This window comes from Pituophis catenifer, unplaced genomic scaffold (genome assembly GCF_029215685.1).
Source record: "Pituophis catenifer annectens isolate HBS135680 unplaced genomic scaffold, rPitCat1.0.hap2 SCAF_1, whole genome shotgun sequence".
Taxonomy (NCBI): domain Eukaryota; kingdom Metazoa; phylum Chordata; class Lepidosauria; order Squamata; family Colubridae; genus Pituophis; species Pituophis catenifer.
This window is the reverse complement of record NW_027256881.1, coordinates 334,229,699-334,255,582: the sequence shown is the minus strand read 5'-3', so window position 1 is coordinate 334,255,582 and position 25,884 is coordinate 334,229,699. Positions and strand designations below refer to the sequence as shown.

Here is a 25,884-nt window from a genome sequence, read left to right as displayed (position 1 = left end):
CACTTTTTCTAGAGTCTCAACATCTTTTTACATTGTGGCGACCAAAATTGGATGCAGTATTCTAAATGTGTCCTTACCAAGGCATTATAAAGTGGTATTAACACTTTATATCTAATGGCTTTTTGGATATAGGAAATGCTGTATTAGGATAAAAGAGGAAAAACTTTTGCTATAAGGGCAGTCTCTCCATGGCTGAGGACTGGAAGAAGATGATCTTATGAGGACACAGCAGAAAAATAAAAAGGTAGCCAGGATATGTTTCAGTCACAGCTAGGCGCAAGTGAGGAATGGCTCTGAATTGCATATCAGTATTTATATTACAGGTGGTCCTTGACTTATGACTGTAAGCCTGGAATTTCTGTTGGAAGTCCTGATGACTGTAAGTCAAGGTATCCACGTGACTGAATCAATTTTTTGCAGCGGTTATTAAAGGAACACCATAACTGTAAAGCGAACATGGCGGTTGTAAAGTGAGTTAATTCATACCTATGGGTGCTTTTTGATGGCCAGAAACTGCCAAAAAAAAAAGTAAATTGTAAACATGTGACCATGGAATGCTGCAACTGGTTGTAAAAGGCAGCCTGGTACCAAGTGCCCAAAATGTGGTCATATACATAATCATGTGACTATAGGGCAGAGGAAGGGTTTTCAACATCTGAACTCCAGAACTGGGTCATAAGCAGGGCCGGATTTTCCTATAGGCTAACTAGGCTTCAGCCTAGGGCCTCAAGATCAAAAGGGGCCTACATTCAAATTGTTAGCAAAATTAAAATTACACTTTCACTATAGGTGAAAGGGCCTCATAAGTGGAATAGCCTAGGGCCTCTTTTCATCTAAATCCGGCCCTGGTCATAAGTACTTTTTGGGAGGTCCATTGTAACTTCTGGTTGTTCAGCGAGGACTACCTGTATTTCAGATTCACTTGAACTTTAGATTATATGTATGAAAATTGACACAGATGGATATAGACATAGATGACAGCCAGCTTTGTGAAGCGGTTAGAGTCAGGCCTGGAAGCCATCTTATGCATTGGATCTTCAGGCCTGCCACATTTACTGCTGTGGGAAACTGGGAGGGGGGAATGTATGGAGCAGGGGTGATATGTAGTCATAATAACATTCCTTTCTCAGAAACTCAAGGACATCTTGCCCTGCACTTGGAGGGGTGTGCTGGGAGGCATCTCCAGCTGGGACGATGCTTTGATTGGACCATGTGATGGACTTGTGAGTGCTGGGCAGGGACTTGGACTTTCCTTTGGGTGGGGAAAACCTGGAAACTTTCAGATTCAGGTTTTCCCAGATGTGCCAATATGACATCTCTAATAAAATGGAACTTTGAGGAACTTCAAGCCTCGGAGTCATCTTTCGTTGGGGGTGTTTCTTGAACCCTGACAGTTAGAGGCATTAGGTTAGAAACCAGGAGACCGTGAGTTCTAGTTCTAGCTTAGTCTCGAAACCAGATGGGTGATTTCAGGCCTATCATTCTCAGCTGTAGGAAAAAAGAAGCAATATGAACCTTGGTGGTGCAGCAGACTAAAAGTGCTCTTAACTAGCACCAGCTGCCTGCAATTACTGCAAGTTCAAATCTCACCAGGCTCAATGTTGACTCATCCTTCCATCCTTTCGAGGTAGGTAAAATGAGGACCTGGATTGTGGGGGCAATAAGCTGATTTTGTATAAAAAAGAACACCACTTGGGGGGGGGGGCGAAAGCCCTACTAAGCAGGTATATACAAAAGTATGAAGGCTATTGCTTAACGCATTGTAAGCTGCCCTGAGTCTCCGGAAAAGGGCGGCATATAAATCGAACCAATAAATAAATAAATAAAATAACGACCCGCTTCCCAAAAAGCATTGCAAATAAAATTGCAAAACTTGTCATTTAATTTCTGGGAGTCAAAACCAACTGGAAAGAACTCTCATAAAGATATAGAGACATATACATCTTTGGAGGCCTTGTTTTAAAGCTGGTGAAGAGAGAAATGGGAGTAATCCAATGATTCCTTCTAACAGACTTCTTTAGATGGCAGTAGTCAATGATTTAAACTTAATTCTGAAAGACCTTTGATTTGGGGTATCTGATAGCAATGCTTTGGTTTTAATGACACTAAGCAACTTAGTTCTTGAAAGGTCATCCCCTGACTCAGTCCAGCATCTTAGCTTCTGCAAGGGCTATTTGAATGTTGTGAAAGATGAATAGAAAGTTGCTCCATTAACATCATTCAGTGTTTAGAAGAGCATTGCTTAACTTCAATGATTTTAAGATGTGTGAACTTCAACTCCTAGACTTCTGCCACCAGAATTCTGGAAGCTGAAGTCCACATATCTTAAGTCACTGAGGTTAAGAAACATTGGACTACAACAGTGATGGATAACCTTTTCTGGACCGAGTGCCCAAAGTGTGCTCATGCGCACGCACCCCCCCAACCCCCCCAAACTCAATGCGCGTGTGGCCCCCGTGCATGCACCCCACCCCCTTCTGCATGCATGCATGGGCCCCTGCATGTGCCCTGTGCATGCGCACCCCTGCATGTGCCCCGCCCCACACATGCGCCCCATGCAAGTGCATACACACATATCTCATCCCCCACGCATGCGCGGCAGAGGCCCAAAGACCAGCTGGCCAATGGGAGGTGATGCACATGCGCAGAGGAGCTGAACTGGGGCAATGGCTCATGTGCCATAGGTTCGCCATCAGGGGTCTAGAGAGAGACACCCATTGGTGCTCCTGGGCATCATGAGAAACATATAGAAAGAGGAAGACACCAATATGAAGGCAGTGTCAGTGTATGTGTTTAGAGCTGTGTGTATGCACTATAACTGTTTGGAAAACTATAAACGACCTATGCAAATCTATATAAGAGAGAGATGGTGGTTTGTACCGATCCTGAGTCATTCAAGAGTGTGGGAGTTCAGCAATTGAGGGCAAGTGAGGAAATATACGCCTTCTCCCTCATTATTTGCCTCGGGCTTCATCACAATGCTGCAAACAATGTCATTCATGGCTCAGAAGTAGGTTAATGGTGTTCCAGGAGCGAGGAAAATGGATTTAGTCCAATTTTCCGGCCACACCGGAAATATGATTTGCAAAGAATAATGAGAATAGAGATGGAGTTCTTCTAAACCAGACTTCTCCCATCTCGTGCTTTCCAGATGTGCTGGGAATACAAGGTCCAGCCTGCCCAGCCTGATGGATATAGCTATTTGGGATGTGGGAGCTATAGTCCAAGTTGAGGGGAGGAGGCATGCTGATTCAATGGTTAAAGATGTTGAGCTTGTCAGCTGGAAAGCTGACAGTCCAGGTTCGAGACCCAAGCAACACGCAATGGTGTGAACTCCTGTTACTTGCCCCAGCTCCTGCCCATTTAGCAGTTTGAAAGCAAGCAAATGCATGTAGATAAATAGATACCACTTCAGTGGGAAGGTAACAGAGTTGGGTGCACCTTGGCATATAGTCATGCTGGTCACATGACCACGGAAGTGTCTTTGGATAACACTGGCCCTTGGCTAAGAAACAAATGAATACCACTCCCTACAGTCGGACACAACTGGACAGGGGCAACATTTATCTTTACCTTTACAATCACAAGTACAGCTGGAAAAGTTGAAAAAATATCTTCTAAGCTGGAGTCCCTGTTATATGTACTAGGAATAGCTATGGCCTGTTTCCTCGCCAGGTGAAAGTTTAATTTTTGAGATGCAAAACTCCAAGATTTGTGATATTAAGGGAAGTTCCATACATATCCTAGTGGGTTTGCTCACCTGGTACTTTTTCTTTGATATTTGCATATTTTAAAAACTATTAAAGAAAGCCTGAAAGCCATCCAATAATGCTTCCTGCAGTTTTCAAAAATAACCCTCCTCGTATCTGGAGCATGTGGGGAAAATGAAGAGGAGCAGCAGGTACATCTGGGGGAGGGAGTGTCAAAATCTGAAAAATGGCAGGGACAGCGTGATGATTGAAACATCTATTTCAATGCCATGTCCAACATCTTGCAGATTTTTGACACACATACACACACCTTTTGGGAAACAACAATGCTGCTGTTGGAGAACCAGCAATACTCTATGGGTGCAGTTCCAAGGGGTGGGCTGCTGGGGGTTCACAGGGGTTCGGGAGGAACTCTAGCTAAGATTCTGTGCAGTTCAGAGAACCCCCAAACCCCACTCCTGGCTGGCCCTACCCCCCCCCTCAGGAGTCCCACGCAGCCCGTTTTGGATGCAGGTAAGTGCAGGGCGTGCATGGAGGCTTGGGGAGGGCGGAAGTTCGGGAAGGCCGGAAATGGGCCCGTTTCTGGCCTCCAGAGGGCCTCCGGAACCTAGGGAGGCCGTTTTCGCCTTCCTGGAGGCTCGAAAAAAGTCTCCAGAGCCCGGGGAGGGCAAACACCCACCCACCCACCCCCCGTGGTGCAGGAGGCCAACTAGTCCATGCCCACCACGGCCACACCCACCCAGCAACCAGGCAGAGAACCCCTTGCTAAAAATTTTGAAGCCCACCCCTGTGCAGTTCTCCCTCCTGTCTCTAATGGCTGCTTAAAGTAGACATTAGTCTGGTTTCAGATGACACACAGCTAACAACAAGCTATGGTTAGGAACTATGGCTAATGCAATTCTTTTTAACCACAATGGAATTCATGGCCTGGTTTGCATGATGTCTCTTAGACCTAGCCATGGAACAGCTTAAGAGGTTAGGCAAATCAGGCTGTGCAGATTTTATTCATTTGGGGCTGAGCACTAACTGTTTTCTTTTCTCTTTATTTTTCCAGTCAAAAAAGCCAAGTTTGATGGCCCACAAGGTGAGTTCCCACCTTTTCTCTTTTTTCTATGGGGAAATAAGACAAACTTGGGATTTCAAGTAAAGTTTCTTCCTAATGTCCCACTGCTCCAGACAATAAAGTATTTAATATCCAATATCTAAGGGGCTGCCATAAAGTATCTGAAGGCAGAACAAGAAGCAATGGATGGAAACTAATTAAGGAGAGAACCAACTTAGAACTAAGGAGAAATTTCCTAATAGTTAGAACAATTAAACAGTGCCTCCAGACTTGCCTCCAGAAGTTGTGGGTGCTCCAATTCTGGAGGATTTTAAGAAGAGACTGGACAGCCATTTGTTAGAAATGGTATAGGGTTTCCTGTTTGAGCAGGGGGTTGGACTAGAAGACCTCCAAGGTCCCTTCCAACTCTTTTATTCCAGTATTCTGTTAATTATGCAATTTGTTTATTATACAAGTAGTCCTTGACTTACAACCACAACAGGGACCAGAATTTTCAATGCTAAGGCAGTTGTTAAGTGAGTTTACAGCCTTTCTTGATATGGTTAGTTAGGCAAATCATGCGGTTGTTAAGTGAATCATGCAGTTATTAAGCGAACCCGGCTTCCCGCATTGACATTGCTTGTCAGAAGCCAACTGGGAAGGTTGCAAATGGCAACCACATGAACCCAGGATGCTGCAATCATTGTAAATACATGCCTGTTGCCAAGTCCCCAAATTTTGATCACATGATTGTGGGGATGCTGTGATAGTCATATTTGTGAAGACCAGTCACAAGTAACTTCTTTTAGCTCCATTATAATTTCAAATGGTCACTAAACAAATGGTTGTATGTTAAGGATTACCTATAGTTAGAATTCCCCTATAATCAATATAATCTCAGGGCAGTGCATAGGATAGAAATGATCCTACAATCTCATTGATATATCGCACAACATCATGTAGAATTCCTTCAAAATGTAATGGCAAATTAATACCATGTGGCATTCATGGTGCACGAAGCATTCATCTCAACACAGCATTGTTAAATGTGGGAGAAGTAGGAGGTGTTTGAATGATCACGAATTTTTGACATTTTTCCGAAACAATTGCTAGTTTCAGTACAGGCATGGTGTTTAAGACCATTAATTGTCTGTGGATGTGGAGATTGCTACCCAACTGAAATTTAAACCTTAGTGTGTTGCCCTTCATTTCATTCCACAATTCTTGTGTACTGAAATAACCTCAGAACATGACCAGGTTACATATTAATGTCCTGCCCACACATTTCTTATCCTCAAGAGAGCTCAGAAGTCACAATTCTAGCAATATCTCAGTAATGATCCCTTCAATTGCAGACCCTTTTGTTAACTGTCCTCAGGGAATCTTATTCCTGGATGACCTACTTAATGACATATGAAGAGTCAGCCAAAGAACTGTAAAACAGGTGGGAGAATATCTCTAATATTGAGAAGAGATAGCTAAAATGGTTAGAGAAAGAAAACAAAACTTTTAGAAGGAAGCTCTTACCTTGGAATTGGAAGCAAACCCAGCGAAAGAAAAACAAAATGCACAGGTACAGTATATGTGGTACCTTGCTCAATAATAGTAACAGTGAGAGGGATCTTGGAGTCCTAGTGGACAACCATTTAAATATGAGCCAGCTGTGTGCAGCAACTGCCAAAACAGCCAACACAGTTCTGGGCTGCATAAACAGAGGGATAGAATCAAGATCACGTGAAGTGTTAATATCACTTTATAAGGCTTGGTAAGGCCACACTTGGAAGGTTTCATCCAGTTTTGGTTGCCACGATGTAAAAAAGATGTGAAGACTCTAGAAAGAGTGCAGAGAAGAGCAACAAATATGATTAGGGGACTGGAGGCTAAAACATATGAAGAACGGTTGAAGGAATTGAATATTATTTTATTTTATTTATTTTATTTGTTTTAATTTGTATACCGCCCTTCTCCAACAGGACTCAGGGCGGTAAACAGCCAGAATAAAACAGAACATACAAAATTTAAAAAACAATTTAAAAATAATTAAATATTTTTGGCCGCAATTTAAAACAAACCCAATTAAAATCAATTTAAAATTAACCAAAAACTATGGGGTCTAGTGGAAACATGATAGCAGTGTTCCAATATCTCAGGGACTGTCACAAAGAAGAGGGAGTCAAGCTATTCTCCAAAGCACCTGAAAGTAGAATAAGAAGCAATGGGTGGAAACTAATCAAGGAGAGAAGCAATTTAGAATTAAGGAGAAATTTCCTGACAGTTAGAACAATTAATCAGTGGAACAACTTGCCTCCAGAAGTTGTGAATGCTCCAACACTGGAAGTTTTTAAGAAGATGTTGGATAACCATTTGTCTGAAGTGGTGTAGGGTTTCCTGCCTAGGCAGGGGGTTGGACTAGAAGACCTCCAAGGTCCCTTCCAACTCTGTTATTTTATTTCTATTTCTATTAAACACAATCGGCCAGCCCTTGAAAACTCCAGGAATTATTAGTGAGATGTTGCTAGAAATGTGGCTTCTGAGCACTCCTGTGAATAAGAAATGAGTGAGCAGGCATGAAAATGTAACCTGGGTAATGTGCTGCAGTTATGTCAATGTATAAGAATCAGCAGAAAAATATACCTGCATAAAATCTGATATGCTGACAGCCAAGACCTAATTTGTCTGAGTAACAAGATGGAGAAATTGTGCTATCCTTAGTTATTAAAATAAGACCAATTAAAGAATGCAATTGGTGGATTCCTTTTGGCTTAGAGACTCTTTTTATGGAGCATCATGTGCTGGTAGGAGATCAACCCTTAATTTCTTGAGGCTGAACAAGTGTTGGTGGGAGCTTGGAATGGCTGATTTAGCCACCTGCCAAGTTGCCCAGCTAAAAGGTGGCAAGCACAATATTCATTCCTATAACATGACAGACTATTGCTTAAACACGGGTCTAGGGCTCTTTTGAAAAAGTGCTAAACAGCCCAGCTGTTCAAGCACAGACTAGCATAACTTCTGCAGGCGTGGCAGAAGGGTGAAGGGTGGAGCAAGAGAGAAGTACTGACAGTGGGTATCTTCTGAGTTTTGTCCTCAACGACTACTCCGAGGAAATGGCAAGGCTGGCACTGAGTAGCTATGGCTGGCAGCACCCAATTGGAGATAGCCAATTGGGTGAAGGCAAACTGGCACACACAAACCCAGAGTAATAAAAAGAGTAAAAAAAAAAAAAGTACAGCCTTGAGAACACCTTTGTTGAGAAGCCGATGACAACTACTCATTGGTGACAGAACCACCAGCAACACCGAGCTAATTTGAATTCTGTGCAGTACAGACTAGTGTGGTGAGGAAAAACTAAGTTAGGGGAAGTGTTTATTTCAGTACTGCATTTTTATTTGTTAGACTGTGCTAAAGAACTACAAAATCATATGATTTAGAAAACAAATTAGTTTGGAAAAATTGGAATAACACCTGGGTCATGCAGAGAAGTTACATGAAAGAAGACTGAAAGGACTGAAAAGGAAAAAGGTTTTTTTTTTCACAAGGTCCTTTTTGCACAAGATAGATGTCTGCCTAAATGGGATTATTTTTTGAACAAAACATATACCAAAATTGGATTAAATATAGTAAAAAAACCTATCAAAATCATTATTAAATATTCATTATATGCCCAGGTATCTTGGTAGCAGTCACTGAGGAACATGGGTGAGGAAGTGCTCTTGTTTGTTGTTATGATCCCCTTGTGGTCTTCACATCAAACATCAAGTTGGCCATTTCAGGAAATAACGTTTTAAAATGCTGTGATTTAAAGGGAAAAGGGAAGAGTAAAAGAGAGGAAGTACCCAGAATTCATAAGCATTTTGAAAACCAGATGTTGAACGAGGACAGTGTAATATTCCGATAAAGTAGGCCAACCCAGAATTTTCCAAGTGCTTTCCTCCAATGCTGCTAATTGTGACACCCCATTTATATTCTCTATGTTTTGCTTTCTCTCTGGTAGAAAAATTCAACACATACGTGACCCTCAAAGTTCAGAATGTAAAGAGCACGACAATTGCAGTGCGAGGGAATCTTCCCTGCTGGGAACAAGATTTTATGTTGTAAGTTGGGATGGGAAATGTTTTCACCTTTCCAAATCTTGATGGTGGGATAAATGCTGACAATGATGTGGAATTGCTGTGTAGGCCAGTAATATATGCCATTTACAGGACTGGTTTGGAGGCTCAAAATGTTCAACTTTGTTACAAAATTCAGTTGTGTTGGGTGTTTGCACATTTAAAATGTATAGTTAAATGAATCTAGGATTAAATCCACTTCATTTAGGCTAATTACGTCTTGTATTAGAAATATTGTACTGGTGGGCTTGGTGTTAAATGCATTGAAAATGGAACCAAGGTATGCCAAAGGACACTACCTAATTAAATTATTTTTAAAAAGTCAGCCACATTGGGGCAAAGCTTTTGAAAATGATGTATAATAATAATAAAATTATAAAAACCTCATTTTTAAGATTTCAATTTGTGCACAGCCAAGGCTTGTTACTTCACCAGCAATAATAGCTATTTTTTAAGCTGTGCTTGTGATAAAAGCTCTCATGCAAAAATTTCAATCTCCTGCTTGTGCAGGGGGTTGGAAAAGAAGACCTCCGAGATCCCTTCAAACTCTGTTATTGTGTTATTCTGTTATATCAAGACAGAGGGAGCGAAGCTATTCTCCAAAGCACCTGAGGGTAGGACAAGAAGCAATGGGTGGAAACTAATCAAGGAGAGAAGCTACCTAGAACTAAGGAGAAATTTCCTGACAGTTAGAACAATTAATCAGTGGAACTACTTGCCTCCAGAAGTTGTGAATGCTCCAACACTGGAAGTTTTTAAGAAGATGTTGGATAACCATTTGTCTGAAGTGGTGTAGGGTTTCCTGCCTAGGCAGGGGGTTGGACTAGAAGACCTACAAGGTCCCTTCCAACTCTGTTATATTATATAGTATACCTCAAAATCATAGTTACTTTTGAGAAAGCCCTATTCCCAAGATTCAACCAATCTTCAGAAGCTACAAGCAAGATCAGTAATTCCTCCAGTAATTGGGTATCCAAAATATGAAGGGCTAAAGCTGTGCAATCCTTTGGATTTAATTTTGAAAAGGGAGGTTGGGAAGTTCAGGGCAGTAGTTTGCTGCAAAACTTCAAAACTGCCTCATTTTTTCTTGGAATCAAGTAGCAGCTGTAAAGGCCAGCCATGCAATCCAGGGAAAAGATATGGCTGTGTTAAAGAGCAGTAGATCTGCGCCACATTTGTGCTGTTGTGCACTTCTGAGCAACTTTTGGGAACTAAATCCAAAGCAATGTCCTGTGAATATTAAGAGCCAAGTTCATCGTTTTCAATTTCAGTTCTTTAATTATCATCAGGTGACACTTTTGGTTAAGGAAATGCTTGTTCTAGTAGCTAGACCAGGATTCTCCAAAGAGGTCAATATCGACCCCCAAAAGACATTGGGACTAGCCAAGAGGTCAATATGATGATGATTAACTATTTGTTAAAGATGTATTTATTAAATTATTTTCATATAGTAAATGTTTGGGAGTTGATGAACAATCTGAAATTCGGATGAGGGGGTTGATCAGCTGAAGAGTTTGAGAACACCTGAGTTAGAATCAGGATGAGAGATATGGGGGAAATGGAGTGAGTAGATATCAGCTCTGGGGAAGGTCACTCTAGCCCAGTCTAACAGAAGTATCTCTCTCTTGCAGTGAAATTAATCGACTAGACCTCGGGTTGACAGTGGAAGTGTGGAACAAAGGTCTTATCTGGGACACCATGGTGGGCACGGTTTGGATCCCCTTAAGCACAATCCGCCAATCAAACGAGGTGCGTATACAGCCAAATTTCTGGAGATAGCCTTGTTCTTTGAGGAAATTTGAACCTCCTCCTCAACAGAAGGTGTTTGGATTTTATAGAAAAGTTAACAATACAGTGATAGTGAATAACCTTCTTCCTGTCCAGGCTTCCTCAAGCTTGTGCCTTCTAGATGTGTGAGATTGTAGTTTCCAGAATCTTCTTCTGACTATTTATTATTCTCATCTTGAAAAGGGTATTGCTAACACAATAGAAATGTCCCATCTGATCCAGGAAGCTTCTTCTTTAGGAAAGATAAAAGCATTTGTTGAGGAAACAAAGACTGTTGGGCAGTCCTCCCTCCCTCCCTCCCTCCCTCCCTCCTTCCCTTCCCTTCCCTTCCTCTTTCTTTTCCTTTCTTTTTTTGTCTGTCTGTCTTTTTTTGCAATTGCTAGGCTATCAGGAAGGAGAAGGGTATCAGTGTTTTGGAGACACAATGGTTTCGTGTTACCACCAGTATTTATTTGATGGGCCAGGTATGGTTGAAGGGTGAAAAGGCAAAGAAGATGCCACTGTACTCTTCCCAGAAACATAGCAAGCACATTGGATAAGAAGATGCAAGATTAGACTGATCAAAGCACAATTTCTCTCTTTCCTTGTTCTTCTCCTAGGATGGCCCAGGAGAGTGGCTAACTCTTGATTCTCACGTCATCATGACAGATAATGAGATCTCTGGGACCAAAGACCCCACTTTCCACCGTATCCTCTTGGACACCCGCTTTGAACTCCCACTCGGTAGGTTATGTTGCAAGAATGGGGGTCTGTGATGTGAGAGAATGCTCTTTTTTCCCACCATACAAAGAATAAGATTTTTTAATGCATACAGTTTTTATAAATACATATGCCATGTATATTTCAGATATGAGAATTTTAGGGGGCAAAATATACCCCAAATTAGGTTGTCTTATCTACAAGTGGTGCATTTTTCACAATATTTTGATTAAAAATTCAAGGGTCAGGGTATGGATAGGGTTATCTATGAGTATATACAGTATTCAGCTTGCAAATGTCTGCTTTTCCTGTTGCAAAATTTTAGATGCAGAAGAAATCTGCATTAAGTCAATGCAATTTCTGATTTTTCTGGTATTGAATGTTGCTTCAAAGGTCTCCTGATTCTTAGTTCACTAATAGCATGAGAGGCAGCAAATCTCAGCCACACGTCTTTGGGCACCTATCAGTTGTTTGCCCCTTCTGTCATGTGATTTACATTCGGACGCTTGACAACTGGTTCATATTTATGACGGTGGCAGAATCCCGGGGGGCAGTGGTGGGTTCCTCCCAGTTCCGCCCAGTTCCGCCAAGCTGGTAGCGGTGACGATATGACATCACCGAACCGGTTCTGCCCCCCCGCCCCTGCCGCCTCCCCCACCCCCCGCGTTATTCTTACCTTTTATTTGGCCCCACCTCCAATCTATTGCTGCCTCCTGAGTCCCAGCTGATGGGCTATAAGGAAAAAAACTGTTTAAACTCTTGCTGCGGGGATTCAAAGGGTGATCAGTGGTAAAAGGCAGTTTGGTGGTAGACCGGTGCCTCCAAAAAGAAATGAGTAGACCAGTGCCTGCAAAAATACATGAGTAGATCAATGCCTGCAAAAATAAATGGGTAGACCGGTACAGCTCTGCAAGAAGTTAAAAGCCTGGTAGACCAGTACCTCTGCTAAATCCTAAATAATTGTCACATGACCATCAAGCCACGCCCACAAAATAAGCCACGCCCACAGAACCGGTAGTAAAAAATTTTAGAACCCACCCCTGCCATTGTTAATATATGTAGGATCGAATATCTTTCTATCAAATTTTGTTTTGAGTATTCCCAGGAGGAATGTTTCCGGGTTTAATTCTATTTGACATTTTATTGTAGCCATCCTTGTATCTATGGAGGCTGATTGGAAAGAAAGGTTCTGTTTATTGGTCAGCGTGCAGTTCTGGTACAGCTGACCAATAAACAAAATCTTTCTTTCTAATCAGCCTCCATTTTATTCCCGGCTTGAACTGGAGCTGGATTTTTCTTCCAATATAACAGAGGGGAACAGGCAGCGTCCTGGTAACTCTGCTTTGTAACAGATGATATTCTGCCTAGCGGCCATTTTGTGACTAGGCCTGTTTCCCCCCCACCCCCACCCCCTCAGCAGCCATTTTAGAAAACACCCACAGGGCATTCTCCAAATTCAAAATGTTTACAACCAGCAGTGAAAGATTGCGGGTATGATACTGAAGAGTCAGTATCATACCCGCAATCTTTCACTGCTGGTTGTAAACATTTTGAATTTTGTACATTTTGAAGATATACAAATCCAGTTGGTTATGTTTTTTTCTCAAGGTCCTTTGCAAACTGGGTTAAAAAAAAATAAATCAAGATGGTGGCTTTTCTCATACCAGGCTCTGTCGCCATCTTGTCTTTTTTTTTTTTTTTTACCTCTCTCTCCCCATGAACGCCACTAATGGCCAGTGATGAAATCTAATTTTTTTTACTACCATTTCTGTGGGTGTGGCTTGGTGGACGTGGTGTGGCTTGGTGGGTGTGGCTTGGTGGATGTGGCAGGGGAAGGATACTGCAAAATCTCCATTCCCTCCCCACTCCTGGGCGAAGGATACTGCAAAATCTCCATTCCCACCCCACTCCTGGGCGAAGGATATTGCAAAATCTCCATTCCCACCCCACTCTGGGGCCAGCCAGAGGTGGTATTTGCTGCTCAAAATTTCCGCTACCGGTTCTCCAGAACCTGTCAGAACCTGCTGGATTTCACCCCTGCTAATGGGACTGTATTTAAAAATGCGATCTCACAAATGTGGCCTAATATTAGGTAGTTCTGGTGGAAAAAAAGCTAGACCACTTGAGTTTGCTAAGGGGGTTCCATTAACCTGAAAAATCTCCCACTTTTTTCCCCCTTCTTGCAGATATTCCTGAAGAAGAGGCTCGCTATTGGGTCAAGGAGCTGGAGCGGTTGAATGCTATGCGAGACCAAGATGATGTAAGTATGTGTGAATGAGTGGATGGGCATATCTGAGAATTGGAAAAAATGCATCAGCTGTTCTATTTCTGCCTCCAAAAATCCTCACACTTTAATTTCTGCCTGAAGTTGATTGGTGCATGCAAACATTTCTTTTTCCTCCTAACAACATAAAATGGTATCCTTCTGGATCAATTCCCAGGATTGCGGGTATGAATAGAATAGAACAGAATAGAATAGAATAGAATAGAATAGAATAGAATAGAATAGAATAGAATAGAATAGAATAGAATAGAATAACAGAGTTGAAAGGGACCTTGGAGGTCTTCTAGTCCAACCCCCTGCTTAGGGTGTTGTGCTCGTTCACCTCTTCTCTCCGGGATTGGTTCCAATTGGTGGTGATTGGAGGAGAGAGATCCTGCCTCCACGGCAGGTAGTCCTCGGCTTACAACATTCATTTAGTGACTGTTCAAAGTTACAACAACCGCACTGAAAAAAATGTCTTATGTCTGATCCTCATGTTTACGACCTTTAACGCATCCCCGGGGTCATATGATCAAAATTCAGACACTTGGCAACTGGCTTGCATTTATGACGGTTGCAGCATCCTGGTGTCACGAGATTGCCGTTGATGACCTTCCCAACCAGCTTTTGGCAAGCAAATTCAGTTGGGGGGAACGGGATTCACTTAAGGACTGAGTGATTCGTTTCCCCACTGCAGTGATTCACTTAACAACCATGGCAAAAAAGGTTGTCAGATTTGGTGTGCCTCACTTAATAACTGTTTTATTTAGCAACAGAAATTCTGGTCTCAATTGGGGTTGTAAGTTGAGGGTGCCACCCAGATCAGGGCTCTCTCCTCTCCTATTTAACATCGACATGAGACTCTTGGTGATGCCATGGGGATCCAACTGTTTATCTCTGCTCCTGGCGAATTAAGTGATGCTGTGGATGTCCTGTCTCAGCGTGTGGAGACTGTCTGGATGGGGAACAACAGGCTTCAGCTGAACCCTGGCAAGACTCAGTGGTTTTGGGTTTTAGGGACCTTGGTTTCTAGAAGTAATACCATCTCTGGTGCTGGATGGGGCCGTGCTGCCCCAAACAGACCTCCCTGCACAATCTAGGGGTCCTCCTGGATTCCTGATTCCTGCTCAAAGAGCAGGTGGAAGTTGTGGCTAGGAGGGCCTTTGCACAACTTCATATTGTGTACCAGTTGCACCAGGCGTGTGCTGTTCCTGGTGAAGTCCAAAATAGAACAAAGTCCCTTGGCTCTCATTGTCAAAAATTCTCTTTCCAAATGAAGTGTTTTTCATTTAATTATTTTCCTCTCCATCTTCCCCCACCTACCGCTGGTTTCAACTCTTGCTTTGGAGCTCCCAAATCAGAGAGCTTTGAGAAAAAGGATGTCAGTTCTTCTCAGACAGGTCCTAATCTTTGTCTTTTCTTCCTCTCCCTCTTTATCCTGGGAGAAGCAGGAGAAGCCGCTTCCAGTCCCTGGCTCGCAGTGCTGTAAGTGTTTCTTTGATTTGGGGAGCTTGGGCATATATGATTGCATTTTCCTAATTTCTGCTGCAAATTAGGGTTGGCACATGAAGTGTTCCCTTCACACTTTTCCAAGCAAAACGGATTCCCCCCTCCTTTTTTGGCTGGAGTATTTGGAAACCAATGTTTCATTCCAAGATTAATGAGGGTTTGGCCCAAGACAGAGCTGTTTACAGTTTGGTCAATGAAAGCTTCATCCTTTCTTCCCATCCCTTCCCTCTGTGTCTTCCTAATACCATTTCTTCCCTTATGTCTTCCTACCCTTATAAGTCTCAGAAGATCTATTGGGTAATGGGTGCATGGGCTAGAGGGCAGATGCTGGGGACAGAAAGGTAAAAGGAATTTCCAGAGGCCATTTAAGGAAAAACAGCCCATTTAACTCCATCCTGGAAAATAGCCTACCATATTATCCTAGTTAGGAAAGATTTCTAACTGAACCTTTGAACTATTACAGTACAACTCTAGAATATAAGGAAAGCAGGAGTGAAATCTACTTACCTTCCCTACCGGTTCGGAAATGCATGCGCAAACCCTTCTGCGCATGCGCAGAGGGTAAAAAACAGGCTACTTCCTGGTTAAAATCAGGAAGTAACAATGACTGGGCAGGTGGGCGGAGCCTCGTGCTACCATCGCTACCAGTTCTCCCAACCACTTGCCGCTATCGCTACCAGTTCAACTGAACCGGTCTGAACCGGTAGCATTTCACCCCTGAAGGAAAGCCAATATGAGCCAGACTAGACTATAGAAGAACTCTGCTAGATCAAATGTAAAAAGCTTATCAAACAAGCATCTGACAGTTGATAGCCAGATACCCTCATGGGAAGCCCACAGGCAGGGTGGAAACAAATTAATTTTGCTAGTAACATATTGGTGCAGGTTTTCACAGCCAGTTGGACAGCGTTGAACTGGGTTTAGTGTCCATGATCTAGCAAACTAACTTCCTTTCACTGACAACTGTGGCTTGTATATTCACAGGCAGAACTAGTAGCGAAAATTTTGAGTAGTTCGGAGAACCGGTAAATACTACACACATCTGAGCAGAGAGCGATATAGCCAGATGTTCTGACTTCTGATTGGCTTTCAGTTGAGTTAATTTCAAATTGGTGCAAGTTAATGAGAACTTTGTTTGGTTCTTTCTTGGTCCAGTCAGGATTGGACATAGAACCCAAAGATTCCAGTCATAGTTGTCAGCAAAATATCAAGAATTCTATTCTCTAGAGTCTAGACCATGGTTACTAAAGGCCAACAATCTTGCTAATCCTCAGCATTTAATCAGGAGAGGTGAACTGCTCTTGTATATTGAGGCTCCATTATATATTATGATTAATAGCTGTTGAAAGATGTACTATCCATACTATATAAACAGATGCGAACTCAGCCCCTATTGATCAGTCAAAGGAGCCATCTTGCTTCTATTATTAATACTGAATAAGCTGTTCCCAAAAATCTTACTCCTCAGTACCTGAATCTCACAATTTATTCCTTCTTCACTTTTTTGTCACTAGGATGTAATTTCATTTCATTTCTGTTACAACTTCCATGCAACAAACTCAGATCCACTCAGTCAGGGATCCTATTATTCATAAATGAATTTTTTATACACTATATAGAGTAGACTGAGATTTGATTTTATTTCTCCAGTGACATCACTGAGACACTTAAGAACAACAAAATGTGTTTTTAAAGAAGCACACACCTTTATCTTCTTGACAAAATGTCCATAGCGCTACTTTATAATTAGATAAAATGGTTAGCTTAATCAGGCATAAATAATGCAATGCTTTCAGGCGTATCTCAAGGATTCCTGCCTCTCCAATAAGATGGGGTGAGAAATTCCGGTAAGCAGACAAAGATTAGGATAAAAAGTCCCATCCCTTTGGAGCACATTGAAAAGGGAGGTTCTTGTACCTTGCTGACCACCTCTGCAGATGCTGCTGGTTACAAATGCTATTAGAATTTCCAGCAGCCATCTTGATTTTTTTTCCTGCCCATCCTGAAAATGCTCTGCTTCAGAGGTGGGTTTCAGCAGGTTCTGACCAGTTCTGGAGAACTGTTAGCGGAAATTTTGAGTAGTTTGGAAAACCGGTAAATTCCACCTCTGACTGGTCCCGCCCCCGTCTATTCTCTGCCTCCCGAGTCCCAGCTGATTGGGAGGGAATGGAGATTTTACAGTAACCTTCCCCTGCCATGCCCACCAAGCCATGCCATGCCCACCAAGCCACACCCACAGAAGGTAGTAAAACATTTTGAAACCCACCAGTGCTCTGCTTCCTCTTCTATTTGTGTGCTCTATTTTATTTTAAAGCTTTTTTCTCAAGCTACTAGCACTCTTCATCTCTTACAACTGTGCATTACATGCATTTCTTACCAGAGTTCTTAGGAGGGCGGATAATATCACATAGTTGAAGGCAGAGGTGAGTGAGAAATAGGTCAGAATCTCTTGGTATATCTCTTGGGAACATATAGCAGATACGCTGCAAATTCCTAGATTCAAAATATGCTCAAAGATATTGTGTTCTGCAATGCTAAGTACCGTAAATGTCTTTTTGGATCTGTCTCTGTTTGGCAGATTTTAAATTCTGCTAAAGAACTAAGCAGATCCATTAATTCCAATGTTTTCCCACCCCAGATTCAATACATTTTTGAAGAATAATTTTGGAGAGGTTGGTGCTATTAAAGTTTAAGGTAGTGTTTTTCAATCTTGGCAACTTTAAGATGTGTCGACTTCAATTCCCAAAATTCTCAGCCAGTACCTCTTAAAGATGCTAAGGCTGAGAAATACTGGGATACAGGAACCTCCATGTTCAAAAGCAGTGTACTTGTAAGACTAGAACATTGTTTCTTAACCTTGGCAATTTTAAACTGGGTGGACATCAATTCCCAAAATTCCCACACAGTATAAAGTTGCAACGGTTGAGAAACACTACAGAAGATAAGAATCACGTAGAAAGGTTTTTCTCTGTCTATTAAGAGTAGACCACATCCCAGTGCTCTTTAAAAAAATGTGGCTAAGAGATATATAGTAGGCAAAATAAAGTTAAGGTGACATCACCAAAATGAATGAGACAGGAAACATTTTTGTTAATATGGTAAGATTAGTAGATTGAAGAGTGTGATTTGTTTATCTTAAAAGCTTGCATACTTTTTTTCTCTGTTCCACCCCAATGTAGGGGTGGTAAATTGAGCTTTTAAGATTAGTAAATCATACTCTTCAATCTGCTAATTTCACCACTTTAAACAAAAAACCCGGTTCCTGATAATTGTAGTTCTCAGCTATTGGCTACTTAGCTTTTTGCTAAAAGAATTTGGTTGTGCAATTTCAAAGGGTTGCAAAAACGGAGGTCAGCACCCCACCCCAAACTGCAGATTGCCCCTGCCTGCTTTTATATGCTTGTTAGCTTCCAAAGTTCATCTGGATGTAGAATTTATACCTCCCTTTCCCTACAATCTCCTCTTCCCTCTAGGGTTAGAATTACTAAGTATACAGTATTTAGAATTGGCCTGTCTCTTAAAGGGACATGTCTTCTTGGCTTTTATTTTGTAGGCAACTGGAATTATTTTGGCTGGGGAGATCAACAAAGTAAGTATGCGAATCTTGATCCTGTACCCTCCCACTTCACTCTGTGGCATTCTTAAATATTTTCCTATTACTTCTACTCCAGGGGGAGGAGGTATGGGTCAAATCTAACATGGCCCACCTTTTCATCTGGAGGTCAAAAGATGAAGCAGGTATTTTCAGGTAGCAATTAGGAGCAATAATGATAACAATTTTTTTTGGTGTAGTTAGCAGATATTCAAATTACAGTATATATCTTTAAAGCTAGAATAACCTCACATGCCACTTATGACAGGCTCTTGAGACTTAAAATTCTGTCCTCCAGAAGTCTTTGGTATTACTTACTAGACTCTAGATAAAGATAGTGAACTGAAGAACAAGTACTTACTTAAAATTGTTTAGTGAATTCAATGCAGTGATTAAATTCGAACTGGGGACTTTCTGACCCTAGGGTGACTTTAATAGAGTCGTTCCTCCTCTGCGGCTTGTTTGTAGCTAAAAATATTGATGCTTTAGCCAATATTTTTCAAATTATTTACTTGACTGATTTATGGCATTAATCCATTTGCTATATTAATCTAACTGAGTCTAGCTTGATGTGCAAATGTAATCTCAGTACTTTTCCTTAATTTGTATCCATCTGCTATTTTGAGGGTGCTCATTGTTTAAGAGATGCTTTGTAATTTCAAGGGATGACTACAGTTAAAATGTTCCTGCAGACTCTCACATAATGTTTTAATAGAAGAACAGTCCAGCCATTCATTAAATGCTGGGCATCAAAAGGGTGGGTATAATTGTGTGAACAAGCCCTTAACTAATTGTGTCAATGGCCTCCACCAAAAAATACATTGTGTTTTGTGTAGATGCTTAGTGATTCTGACAATGCCAGCCAAGCAGCAATATTTCTTTCAGATAAATTTATTAAAATATATGGTCATGGACCAAACTCCCTCTTTCAGATACACAGTTATATACACATAACACACGATAAAAGCCTACGAGGTACGTCTACACAACTTATTAAGTTTCATTAGTGTTAGTTTTAACTAATCAAGAAACTACCAAGGAGAAAACTGCACCTGCACCCACACTGGCAAGCCAAACTAATATATATATATATATAAACAGAGAACATACCCCACACTCACTAGGACTGGTGATGTTACCTAGCTAGGGTAATGAAACATATACAAGCACACATAGCCAAACTCAGGGAGCACCAAGGACTCCACAGTGTTACTTTTGTTTGTGGCTTAGGTTGTCATGTAAACTGAGTCTGCTTGATAAGTTTATAGTTCACTGTATAATATGAACCTAGAAAATTAATTAATTTGCTTAGCACATTGTAAGCCGCCCTGAGAAGGGCAGCATATAAATCAAAATTAAAAAAAAAAAAAAAATTCGGGAACCAAGCTCAGAGTGTTAAGTTGGGTGAATGAGGACGCAGCAAGCCAGAGTAGTTAGTGACAACAGCTCTTTATTATATGGTGAGACTCCAGCAACTGACCCAGGGAGCCAGCTCCCTTTATATACCTTGCAGCTGTGGTGGTCAGCCAATCAGCTGATGGTCAGTTAATTCAAACTTCCCGCCAAACAAACCTATTTACATAACACAGAGTGTTGTATGGTCAGCTGGTGGCTGAGATTGTACCACACAGTAGACTAAGATAAAATAGGCTTGGGGCCATTGTAGCTGAGTAGGTCATGGAAACTTAGCCCTTTTTTCCAGTCCTGTTTATTGGGGAGGAGAGATATAGCCATGAAAGCCAGCTGGGTGATCTTGGGCCAGTCACTCTCTCTCAGCCCCACTCACCTCAACAGGGTTGTTGTTGTGAGGAAAATAGGAGAAAGGTACCTTGGATATGTTCTCTGGCTTGAGTTATTTGTAAAAATATTAAAAATGGGATACAAATAAATAATCTGAGAGGAATTTTGTTCAGTCCATTTGTGAATCCAACCAGTAAGATGGCACTTAGATTGAAAAGGAAATGACTTGATTCCTGAGGCAGGGTTATGTTCCTGTCCACTTCAATTCCAATTTATATTGTTTTATTGAGCATGGCCAAGTTGATGCTTTAATTAGTTTTCCCTTTAAGGACCATATGGGACTTTGGGAGAGCAATTATTTTTTTATTTTAAAAATAGGTATATTTGACACTCTTTTAGCTTGCATATTATTCTCCTTGGACCAATTTGGAAGCCAATCCCTTCCAATCAGGAATCACATAGGGCATAGAAGGTGCACTCAGATCTAATAGCCAATTAATTTGGCTGCAGAATAATATCACTCAGGGCATATAATCCAACCACTGAGAGTGGAGGCAAGTTAATTAATGAAAACATTTTCACAAGGGCTGCCCAAAATGCCAAAGCAGAAAGCAGTTTTTCTGCACTAACATAAAATATATTTTTTTAAAAAAAGTTAAGGGTTCGGTTGTAATATATGTAAGCTTTAATTGGATTATTGGTTTAGAGCAGGGGTGTCTATCCTTGGCAACTTGAAGATTTGTGGCCTTCAACTCCCACGCTGGCTGGGAAATTCTGCAAACTGAAGTTTGTAAGTCTTAAAGTTGCCAAGGATGGACACCCCTGATTTAGATCTTAAAAAGAAGGATCACTGAACGGTGATCAGGATCATTTTTAGGAAACTGAGAAATCAGCCAGCAGTGAGGGAAAAGTAGCAAAGAACTATGGATAATTATGCAGTGCATCATGTCCTGGCTTGCTTACAGATGTAGCAAGGTCAAGAACCAATATCTGAATGAGGAAGTAGGTTTGCATGCCAAGGAAACATTCAGCTTCCAACCTGCACCCCCAATGTACATTCCCCATGCCCTTTCTTTCTCTCTCCACTCCATTCTACTTAGCAGCTCTGCAAGGAAACCCATGCCATACCGTGACCTGTGTAAACAGCTTCCTGCCCCACCTATTTTAAAGAACCATGTGACTTTCTTTTCTTTCTTTTCTTTCCCCAAGATCATGTTCTCTGAATGTATTGTAGTTTGGACTTCAACTCCCAAAATGCCCATTCAAGCTGAACATTGTGGGAGTTAAAATCCATTAGATCGGATGGGTACCAGCTTGAGGAGGTCCTTATATTGTTTCTAAATTTCTTTAACCAGCTTGTGAGATGTCTTCATGCTCTATTTGTCCGTTCATCTCTTTCTGTGTTCTCCACTTCTTTTCAATTATCAAGTATCCCTGTCCTCTGGAAACCACCATTTTTTTTCTGTTCTCCAATGGAGACCCTTTTCTGTTATTCTCTATCACGTCAGAACACTGCATCCTTTTGACACTTATGCATGTGGACCTTCTAAATTTTTAAATACAGATGCTTGCCAACACACACAAATGTTCACATACTGTGCTCCCATGTCCCTCGCACATAAAGAATGTTCACATATCCCATTTTAATAATGAACACTTTGTTTGTTTTATATCATGATATTGGGTTCCTTTTTACAGATGATGACCCTGACAGCACCGTGGATGACCGAGACAGTGACTATCGCAGTGAGACCAGCAACAGCATCCCACCCCCTTACTATACAACCTCCCAGCCCAATGCTTCGGTCCACCAGTACCCCATACGCCATCAACAGCGAGTATCCCGAGACTCCTATACAGATTCTATGCAGGGTTATGAGATGGACTATTCTAACCATCGGCCAATCAGGTAGAGTGGATGCAGCCTGGAACTGTTGGGAAAAGTAGGGAAGGGTTTCTTGTCCTCCCCCTAGAACAGTGTTTCTCAACCTTGGTAGCTTGAAGATGGGTGGACTTCAACTCCCAGAATCCCCCAGCCAGCGCTGCTGGCTGGGGGATTCTGGGAATTGAAGTCCACCCATCTTCAAGCTTCCAAGGTTGAGAAACACTGCCCTAGGAGGTTATAAAATGGGGAAAGAGTCATGGTAGCCATATGTCATGGTAGACATAAAGCAACAGACCATCAAGTCTAACCTATTGTCTCAAACACAATATACCCAACATTATGTTCATCCAGGTAATCCTCAATTTACAACCACAATTGGGACCAGAAAATTTGTTCTCACACAATTGCACCCAATTTTACAACCTTTTTAGCCGCAATCGTTAAATGAGACATCACATGATCATGACCTGCAATTTCCCCCTGTTGGACTTCTTATTGACTTTATTTGTCAGAAACCAGTTGGAAAGATTACGAATGGCGATCATACTAAATACCTACCAGTTGCCAAGTACCTGAATTACAATCAGGTGACCTCAGGGACACTGCAATGGTTATAAATGTGAGGACCGATTATAAGTCCCTTTTTTCCATGCCATTGTAACTTTGAATGATTGCTAAACAAATGGTTGTATGTTAAGGACTACCTGCAACAAACATACAAAAGTAGTTTCTTTACTCTTGATCTCTGCCTCCGGTTACTCAGTGGTATAGAGCAGAGTACGGAAGTTCCATTTGTATCTGTCATTGGTAATAGCCCCAACCACTCAAAACAGCTCCTTTTGAACTGGGGTCATATTTAGAACGGAGCGAGGGCCAAAGAATTGACAAAATCAGCTCCATTCATTACTGGCATTGTTCAAGAGCTGAAACATTGCAATGGATCCCGAGCCAAATTCTGAACAATAGTTAACAAACAGAACTTTTCCCTGCAGCTCAATTGGCTTTCATATCCTTCGCTATTTCCTCCAGCTTGGTTTTAGCTCATGCACATTGGAATGTATGGGGAGAATCTTGCCAAGGACCCTCTGGGTATACCAGTATATATAAAGTGAGGAAAGGAAGAATTTAAAAGTTGGCTCGGATCCATAATAATAATAATATAGGGTTGTGGTGGGTAACCTGGGGACTAGAAACCCTGATAGGACTCCAAGAAAAAATAGTGGCCTCGACTACAGAGGGGCGACGGCAGTGGGTCTCCTAAATGCTGTTTGCATAAGAGTAATCAAATCATATGCTTAAATAAAAGAACTCCATTCCATTCCCCAAATCTTCCGTTGGCCATTAATCATTCATCATAGCCTAGCATTTTTAACAATGCTGTCAATGTGATTTTTCGTGTCCTTTGAGAATCACAGGGCCTGTAGGGGCCGCTCTCTTGGTAGCTAACTTCCATAATAGATTTATTTTACTCCTTTGAGAAAATCATGGTTGGTTGCTGGGGATGATGGTGGTGGTGGTGGGAATGACTTGCAACCACCCCAGTTCAACATTGTTTTCTGTATTTCAGAATAGCCTTCTCTTTTCCCCAATGCCAGGTCTACCCTTTGAATAGTTCCAGGCCAGCATTCTTCAAGCAAACTCCAATTATTCCACACCATTGTTACCAAACTGGCTCTGAATGATGAGAGCTACGATGCAGCCTAAGTGGAGTGCCCTGAGTTGCAGAGGTTGGCCTGGATATATTCTATCTGAACAAAAAACAGGTCTCAGATAGAAACCCACCTCTTTGTCTCTTAGTTCTTAGCTAGCAAATTTGTGTTTTGCTCTCTCCTTCTGCTCTCTTTCAAATTCCCAGGACAGGAGAGGGGGGGGGTCTTTTCTCTCTGCCATTTTATATGCTGACCCTTTTCCTCTTCCCCTCCCTGGCAGACGCTATGGTAGTGTAGATTCTGCCGCAAACGGGCACAGTGACGCTGAGTCTGCTTCCGGGTCAAGCAGGCGCACGAGCCGCCAGCCCTCGCTCGAGAGCAGGCGCTCCCTAGACCTATCTGATAGGTGGGTCTTTCTCTTGTTTTTCCGCTGTGTGCCTTTTGCAGAGTCACGTGGTTCTTGGTTTTTGCAAACTGGATTAGGCCATCAGCATCTATCCAGCAGTGGCTGCTACGACTCCTTTCCTGTTCCCATTCCACCCCCTGTAATATTTTTCTTTTCCCAGACAAGATTGAATTTGAAATCAAGATTTTGCTAGGGTTGAACTTCCCTTAACTAGTTCTCAGTGGAATACAAACATGCCTGCACGCATGAGCGCATGCACACAGACACACTTTGTGGGAAGATTTTCCTAACAGGCCATTGTAACATAAAGAAGGCTAAGCAAGATTTGAAAGAGATGATTCTATGCAACATCCTCTGCTTTAAAAATGAAACAGTCTGGTGTAGATTTTTCCTTTCTCCAATCCACTTGGATACAGCTCTTATCACTCCCAGCAACCATGGGTAACTGCCTGCTTACTAGGGATGGTGAGTTAGTTTAAAACTGCTGTCTTCTGTGACCAGTTTGCCCTCCCTGATCAAAGCTTCAGATACAAAGCCAGAATCTGAAGATCTATCTGAGTGGATTCCCCTCTCAACACCACCTCCATTTTCCATTGCTGTGAAATCAGCAGGTACACTGAGTTTGCACAATGTGTTTAAGTAGGCTAAAATGGAATTGGAATTTACACGCTGTAAATTCTGTGTGTTCAGGGGAAACACATCACTTGTCTTAGCATATTGTGAGAACCAAGCCTTTGCAACAAACCGTAATATGGCGTATTTGGGCATAGTATGTTGGCTCTCTCATAGTTGAGAGAGCCAACCTGGCAAGCATTACCAAAACTTGATTGGAGGTTCCCACCTTGGCAATATGCCTTTCTGGTTTTCAAGTGTGGCACTAGCCATGATTCTGGGCCTGGGGTTGTGATCATCCAGGAATGTTCACAGGTGTTCTCCCAGACCTTCATCAGAATAACAGACTTAGAAGGGACCCTTGGAGGTCTTCTAGTACAATCCCCTGCTCAAGTTGGACACCCTATTTTTAAACTCCAATTGATCCCAACTACCTTGCAGTGTTTTACCACTGACTGCAGAGAAGAGGGAAATACGCAGAGGAACTGAACATTGTGCAAGCTATGTCTGTACCCCTTCCTTTGATAACCCCCAGAAATTTAAAAACAGAAGTGCAGATTCATAAGGCTGCGCTGCCTCCATCTAAGACTTCGAAATTGCAACCAAACGATTGAGACTAGATGCCTTCCTCTACCAGGCCGAAAGTTGAATAAATGGGCACTCACATTCTTTTGTGAGTCTGCCTTCCTTTGTCCCTCCCCCATTGCCAATGCTGGAAATGTGGTTTCGGTCTAATCCAGGTATGTCCCATATCATGTCTGCATGTGCTTCCCGTAAGCCTCTGTGCTTGCTCAGAGACAGTCTGATCAGTCTGCTGTAATGTTAGTTTCTGGGATTTAAAGCTATCTGTCCCTACAGTGAATCCAGCTGTCCCTCTCTATTC

The 25,884-nt window shown here is 41.9% G+C and overlaps 1 protein-coding gene across 1 annotated transcript in view; it reads left to right on the top strand.

Moving 5' to 3' along the window:
• The first annotated feature begins 456 nt into the window (after nucleotides 1-456).
• UNC13A (unc-13 homolog A) overlaps nucleotides 457-25,884 on the top strand; it is a 112,876-nt gene continuing 87,448 nt past the window's right edge. Inside the window, 10 exon segments of the mRNA XM_070936436.1 lie at nucleotides 457-470; nucleotides 4,195-4,223; nucleotides 4,765-4,794; nucleotides 8,744-8,843; nucleotides 10,490-10,607; nucleotides 11,246-11,369; nucleotides 13,532-13,623; nucleotides 15,057-15,093; nucleotides 18,671-18,706; nucleotides 22,148-22,358. Coding sequence (XP_070792537.1) covers nucleotides 457-470; nucleotides 4,195-4,223; nucleotides 4,765-4,794; nucleotides 8,744-8,843; nucleotides 10,490-10,607; nucleotides 11,246-11,369; nucleotides 13,532-13,623; nucleotides 15,057-15,093; nucleotides 18,671-18,706; nucleotides 22,148-22,358 — 791 coding nt within the window.